This window comes from Saccopteryx bilineata, chromosome 6, assembly GCF_036850765.1.
Source record: "Saccopteryx bilineata isolate mSacBil1 chromosome 6, mSacBil1_pri_phased_curated, whole genome shotgun sequence".
Taxonomy (NCBI): Eukaryota; Metazoa; Chordata; class Mammalia; order Chiroptera; family Emballonuridae; genus Saccopteryx; species Saccopteryx bilineata.
Genome location: NC_089495.1, coordinates 162,907,286 through 162,914,252, shown reverse-complemented (window position 1 = coordinate 162,914,252; position 6,967 = coordinate 162,907,286). Strand labels below are relative to the sequence as shown.

General features: G+C 42.6%; 1 protein-coding gene across 6 annotated transcripts in view; it reads right to left on the bottom strand.

Moving 5' to 3' along the window:
• Positions 1–5,892: 5,892 nt before the first annotated feature.
• NINL (ninein like) overlaps positions 5,893–6,967 on the bottom strand; it is a 203,285-nt gene continuing 202,210 nt past the window's right edge. For all 6 annotated transcript variants that reach the window (XM_066237907.1, XM_066237909.1, XM_066237906.1 and 3 more), the window contains one exon: positions 5,893–6,761. In XM_066237907.1, the coding sequence (XP_066094004.1) occupies positions 6,570–6,761 (192 nt within the window). In that variant the 3' untranslated portion in view covers positions 5,893–6,569. The remainder of the gene's footprint in view (positions 6,762–6,967) is intronic.

Below are 6,967 nucleotides of genomic sequence, written 5' to 3'. Positions count from 1 at the left end.
TTTTGAAATTTAAAAAGTTTATGGCAAAGGAAAGCTGTAGATGCTGTTGATCTTTGGATCATAATCTTGTAGCATGGTCCAGTACAGAACTGTGTATTTAATAAAAACAGCCTAAATTTTCCCTTATTGCAAAGCTGAAAAGGAAATGTTACTCAACATCCTCATCTCTTGGATCACACATCCACTGTATATTTGCAAAAGAGGAACAGGTTAGCTAGAATTAATCCAAGTAATACTGCTTTTTCTAAAATTGCCAAATGAATTTTTATAGCGGTGATTTCTACCTTTGAGTCTATGTGGATTATGAAAATTTCCATAATTGTGTTAAGCAAGAATATGGCCGTGTGATTTGGTGTTAATTGGGCTTTTTTCCCTCTCTGTACACCTTGGGACTAAAGCTATTTTACACATTTTTAAATATCTGCTCTAACATCAAAGGTGGTACCTTGGAGTTGAAAGCTTAAGTACAGCGTCTGGGTGAACTTAGACAAGTTATCTAACTTGTTTCCTAATCAGTACCAAGGGTCTTCAAAGCCACCTTAGGGTTGGTTAATCCTGAGAATTAAATATGTCATAGTCCCTATCACACAGGAGATGCCAAATCAAAGTTGGTTTTCCTTTTCTATTAAAACACCCACACTGCAAAACGAAACAAATGAAATGCTGCATCATAACGTTAATGCACAGCAAATTTCTAGGTCTGCCTTATTCACCTCAAAGCGCGAACCTCTACAACTAAACGAAAATGATTGACTCAAATGAAAGAAGAAAGTTGAGAAATGTGCATTTTTGTGGAATTGTGCAGCGCACAAAGTTGATTGCTTAGTCGCCTTGGAATTTGACAACGGAACCTGCTCAGTTGACAGACAACGACAAAGGTCTGCCCACTCTGCCTTAGCTGCGGCGACCTTCCACAGAGAAGGACCCCAATCCCACTTCTTGTAGTGCGGCTGCGCAGTGGAAGTAACTGTCCTTTTAGCGCTGCCGTAGACCGCGAAGCCCAGCAGCGCGTTCCTATGGGCTGGGCGTGTGTGGCGCCAAAGCGCAAAGCGGAGGCGCAGGCAAGGATCCGCAGCTGGGAGACTGGGGACCGCGGGAGCGGAGAGTTGCGGCTGTGAGCCCGACGACTGGTCGGCGTGCGAGCGGGGGGTTGACAAGGCCCCGGGACTGGGACGGCACCGCCCTGTTCTGCAACAGGGCCGTGGAGCTGCTCTGTGAGCTGCCGACCTTCGATGTGAGGGGCCCGGCGGGCAGGATGGGCGAGTTGGGGCCGGGTCTGAGGGCAGGACGCGACAGCACCCTTCCGGTTTTCTTGCGCCGCCCAGGAGGGGTTCATTCTCACAGAGTCAACGCCAAAGTCCAGCACAGAAATTTTGGAACCTGGCCAAAGTATAGGTGGAAAACGAAAGTCTTCGTGCTTGTATCACGCAGAAATTTGGTGCATTTCTATATATGGGTATAGTTCTTATAGTGGGGTTTTTTTTTTTCCATCTATGACTTTACTGCTGTTCTTTGCTGAACCTGGCATTTGTGCATGCAGGCGAATGCTAGGCCTCTGGAGTCTGGCTGGGATTCTGACATGGTCGTGTGGGTTTGAGCCAGTTACTCAAACTTTCTGTGTGCTGTTTTCTCTTCTGCAAAAACGGGGACCATGGTAATAACAGTACCCAATTCTTGGTGTAGTGAGGGCTCAGTGAGGTGGTGTACATCGGGTCTCTGAAGAAAGCTTGACACATTAATGACTAAGTCTTTGCTGCTGCTGCTACTAATCACTGTTATTAATTTTCTATTATTTTTTATTGCTACTGTCCCGGTCAGGGTGCTAAGCACTTGACCTACACTGTCTCTTGTCCTCACAATAATCCTATGTGGTTTAAACTTTTTTTCATTTTTCCCAGCTATGTATATGTGGTGACAAGGGGAGATTATCTTGCCCATGGTGACAGCCAGTAAGAATGAACGCTAAGGATTTAAATCCTGGCAGTCTGGCTTCAGACCTGCACTCGAAATTCTGTACTTGACTACGTTTTGCTATCATAGGACAGCCACTGTGTGGATGCCAGGATACATTCTGCTAGGAGAGGGGTGTCAAACAGCTAATATAAAGCAACATATAAAGTTACACCAAAGAGGCTTGGAAGAGCAGCACAAAGAAAAATCTCCATTGTGAGCTGGAGCACAGGAGGGGGCTTTGGAGGTAGGTCTGGAAGGCTGAGGTCACCACTCTGAGTAGGGAGTGGCTCAGCCTAAGGATATGGCTGACAGCTGATCCTCTAGGAAGGGTGACTGACAGTGTGTGCAGGTTCTAGGTGTAAGAGTTTGGTGTGTGTGGTTCTAGGTATAAGAGAGTTTAGTATTCACACAGAGCATATGGAAGCTGGTAAAGGATCTTAGGGGAGTGATTGGGTAATTTTTTGAGTTTTGAGGATGTCTATGGCAGCAGTGGGGGAATGGATTGGAGAGAAGAAAGAATGGAAACAGAGAAATGATTATGGGTGGTTATAATGGACTAGGTTAGATTTATATGGTCCAAACTGTCCAGTCAGGAGGCCCTGAAATCAGTGTTTGGGTTTCAGTGACTTGAGACAAATAAGACTTGTGACCATTAGAAGGGGTGGAGTGGGGTGGAGAAAGGATGGGTAACAAATGAGGGGAAGGAATTGGGACCTCGGAGGCTTTTTTCTCAGGTAGCTGAGTAAACAATACTGCAGTTCAGGAGGAAGAATGGGTTTGGGGGTTTGTTTTTCTTTTTTTATGGAGACAGAGAGTCAGAGAGAGGGATAGATAGGGACAGACAGACAGGAACAAAGAGAGATGAGAAGCATCAATCATCAGTTTTTCGTTGTGACACCTTAGTTGTTCATTGATTGCTTTCTCATATATGTCTTGACCGTGGGCCTTCAGCAGACTGAGTAACCCAGAGGTCCCCAAACTATGGGCCCCGCCACACTTCCGGAAGGGGCACCTCTTTCATTAGTAGTCAGTGAGAAGAGCACAGGATGCGAATGCTGTATGTGGCGGTGCTGCAAAGCGCAGCGTTGCTCAAGTACAGTACTACTTCCAGTGACACAGGATGCACACATCACGGCTCTGGAAGCACGTCATATCACTTGTTACGGTTAGCAGTGACAAATATGGAACCGGACATTGACCATCTCATTAGCCAAAAGCAGGCCCATAGTTCCCATTGAAATACTGGTCAGTTTGTTGATTTAAATTTACTTGTTCTTTATTTTAAATATTGTATTTGTTACCACTTTGTTTTTTTACTTTAAAATAAGATATGTGCAGTGTGCATAGGGATTTGTTCAGTTTTTTTTATAGTCTGGCCCTCCAACGGTCTGAGGGGCAGTGAACTGGCCCCCTGTGTAAAAAGTTTGGGGACCCCTGGAGTAACCCCTTGCTCCAGCCAGCGACCTTGGGTTCAAGCTGGCAACCTCGGGATCTCAAACCTGGGTCCTTCCACATCCTAGTCGGAGGCTCGACCCACTGCGCCCCCACCTGATTAGGCTATGTCCATACAGATTTGCTTTACATACTTCAAGATTTCTTCTGTCATTTTGGGTGTGTTTCATTTTCTCCCCATTTTCACTGTCTCTTTTTCTTCCTAGTCTTTGTGGGCTGGCCTTAAGTTATAGTTGTTGTTGTGTCCAGTGGCGCAGTTTCTTTGATCACCTGAACTAGGTGCTCCAGGAATGTCCACTATGTGTGTTATTTGGGCCTTCCTATTATAATAGGGTATTCTTTTTTTTTTATTGATTTTAATTTGTTTACATAGATTCTAGTGTCGCCCCCCAATGCATCTCCTCCCCCGTATTCCCAACATTTCCCTTGCATCCCTCCCCATAGCGCCCTCCCCCTTCCTTTCAGGATTATCCCATCCCATCATCCCCTTTCCCTCTGTTCTCTTTTCCTCTGTTCCCTCTGTTCTCTTTTCCTCTGGTCCCTTTGGTCCCTTCGATCCCTTCTCTGTCTCAGTATAATTGAGTTTTGATTGTTACTGGCCCATTGTGTGTAATTGATCCTCAAGCTGGCTGCATTTCAGCCCTTCCCACCAGTCTCGTGGCTTCTGTGAATCCTTGGTTGTAAGATCCTTAATTCTTTTCCAATACAGGTAGTTAGTACAGTGAGTTTTCTCTTAATATTTAATACATTAGCTTTACCCCACTAATTTTGATACGTTGTATTTTCATTTTCATTCAGTTTGAAATATTTTGATTTCCCCCTTTCTTCTTTGCTTTGTGGCTTGTTTAGCAGTGTTTGTGTTACTCATTTTCCAAATATTTGGGGATTTTTCAGATATCATACTGGTCTTGATTTCTAATTTAATTCTACTGTGGTCTGAGAACATACTTTGAGAGAGAGCAAGAGAGAGAGAGGGATAGATAGGGACAGACAGGAAGGAAGAGTGATGAGAAGCATCAACTCATAGTTGTGGCACCTTAATTGTTCATTGGTTGTTTCTCATACGTGCCATGACGAGGAGGCTCCTTGCTCAAGCCAGTGACCATGGGGTCATGTCTGTGTTCCCATGCTCGAGTCAGTGACCCTGCACTCAAGCCTGCAACCCCACGCTCAAGCTGGTGAGCTGGTGCGGAAGCCAGATAAACCCACGCTCAAGCTGGCAACCTTGGGTTTTCAAACCTGGGTCCTCAGTGTCCCAGGCCGATGCTCTACCCACTGTGCCACTGCCTGATCAGGCAAGAGAACATACATGACTCTATAAATTTTTGAACATTGTTTCAAGGCCCAGAATATGGTCTAGTTTGGTAAATGTTCCAGGTGCACTTCTGCTATGGTTGGAAATGTTCCAGGTTCTATAAACTTCAATTGGTTGATAGTGTTCACATCTATTAGATTCAATTTCCTTGTTACTCCTTATCCCAGTTAGAAGCCCAAGATGAATGAAGATGTGTATCCTTATTTTTAGATTTTATTTATTGACTTTTGGAGAGAGGGAGAGAGAGAGAATGAGAGGCAAGAAGCAGGAAACATCTACTCGTAGTATAGTAGTTGCTTCTTGTATGTCCCTTGACCAGGAAAACCCAGGGTTTCAAACCAGCAACCTCAGTGTTGTCCAGGTCAACGCTTTATCCACTGCACCACCACAGGCCAGGCAAGATGTGTATCCTTTGATGAGTTTTGGCAAATGTATATACCCATGTAACCCAAACTATATTGAGAATTGCTATTTTAATAACTGGTAGAACTAATTCCATTCATTGCTCTTTCTTTCCAGAGTTTTGTTTTATCTAATTGTGTCTATAAACTTTAGAACTGCCCAGTTCTTGGTCAAGGGGTTGATTGGGCCAGTTTATATTTTTATTGGAAATACACTATTTCCCCATGTATAAGACACACCCTTCCCCACAAAATTTGCAGTCTAACAACTGGGTGCGTCTTATACAGTGGTTGTAGAATTTTTTACTTGCATTTCCCACTTTTTCATGCAGATGAGGAGTTATATGAATTTTATGATGAATAAAACTTGAGTTCAATAAATATATGTAATACATTTGCCCTCAAAAATTCGGGCCCCAAAATTAAGGTGTGTTTTATACATGGGGAAATATAGTATAACATTAATCAGGTAATGTTGAATCTTCCTGTCCAAATATTGAGCTTTTCACCTATTCCAGTCTTTGGGTCTTCCCATTAGCACTTTAAGGTGTTTTTCATACAGGCATGTGTAGTAAATACACAGCTGGAATGGAATGGGATGCAGGGCTGCTGGGTGGTGGGTGCCTGTTGCAGGAAGGGGAGGGAGAATAAAATGTAGCACAATGTTTTTAGTATATCTAGGTAATGGACACAGGAATGTTTCTTACAAAACTACTTTGCTATATATTTCATTTTATAATTAAAAAATTAAAAACAAACCCAGAAGTTAAATCAATTTAATAGAAAAGTATTACAAATAGTGACTTCGAATTATAGTAGTTTGTTCTGATAAATTGAATAACTGTAATTTGGATATAAACTATTCTTTTTTAAACATATACAGTTTCCAGTGTGATGACATTTCAATAAGGAAAAGATTGCATTTGGAATAAATATCATTTTCCCTGAGTCCACAGACCTAAAATAAGCACTGTCCAAACATCTCCACATGGCGCAGCAGTCCCTGAGAAAGGGGCTTCTCCTTTGTCCCTTATGGGAGATAGTCACAGGGAGTGCTTGTTTAGACCTACCATTGAGAATACTAATGAATTAAACCCAAAACAGTAACAGTGGAATGGTAAAACTATACAGAGCTCTACTTTTGCATTTTAATCTCTGCAGCCAAAGTCAAGAGCACAACCCTGAAACTGTTGTCATTTTGTTTTAGTCATTCTTTGCTGAGAGCCCCATAATCTGATTTCACCAGTGAGTAGCACAATTGGGAATTTTACCAGGAAATCACCCTGGACTGCTAATAAAAATGTACTCTTTCTGACATGTCTATTTCCCCAGCATCTGGTTCATATGTCCAGGGGTTCATGACCAATAAGCCAGATAAAATTAGGGCATCATAGCGGCTTAATTTTAAACGATGCTCTTTCAAATTGAATTCCAGGAAAACAAGCAATCTATACAGAGAAGGATGCTGAAGTCATCTTACTGATTAGTTTGTTGAGAGCTCTAACTTTTTCTTCCAAGATTCGGTTTTTCTTCTCAGCCCCTCGTTGCTTCTGTTCAGTGACCTGAAGTGTTTTCATCAGATGAGCATTTTCCACATAAAGCTCCTTGAGTAGCAAATCAGATTTTGTGTTCTTCTCAAACTAGAGAGAGGAGAAAGCTCTACTTTACTGTGAATCTAGTGCAGAAATGCTACATAATTACCCTGCTCCCTTTTATTCTTCCATCTTTATTCAAACCATAATTTGGGGGGTTTTAGAAATCTGATACAAACATTGGATGTCATAACAATTTTGGTTATCCTGGCATCAGAGAGGAAGTTGAAAACCTGAAGAACTATGTGGCAGAG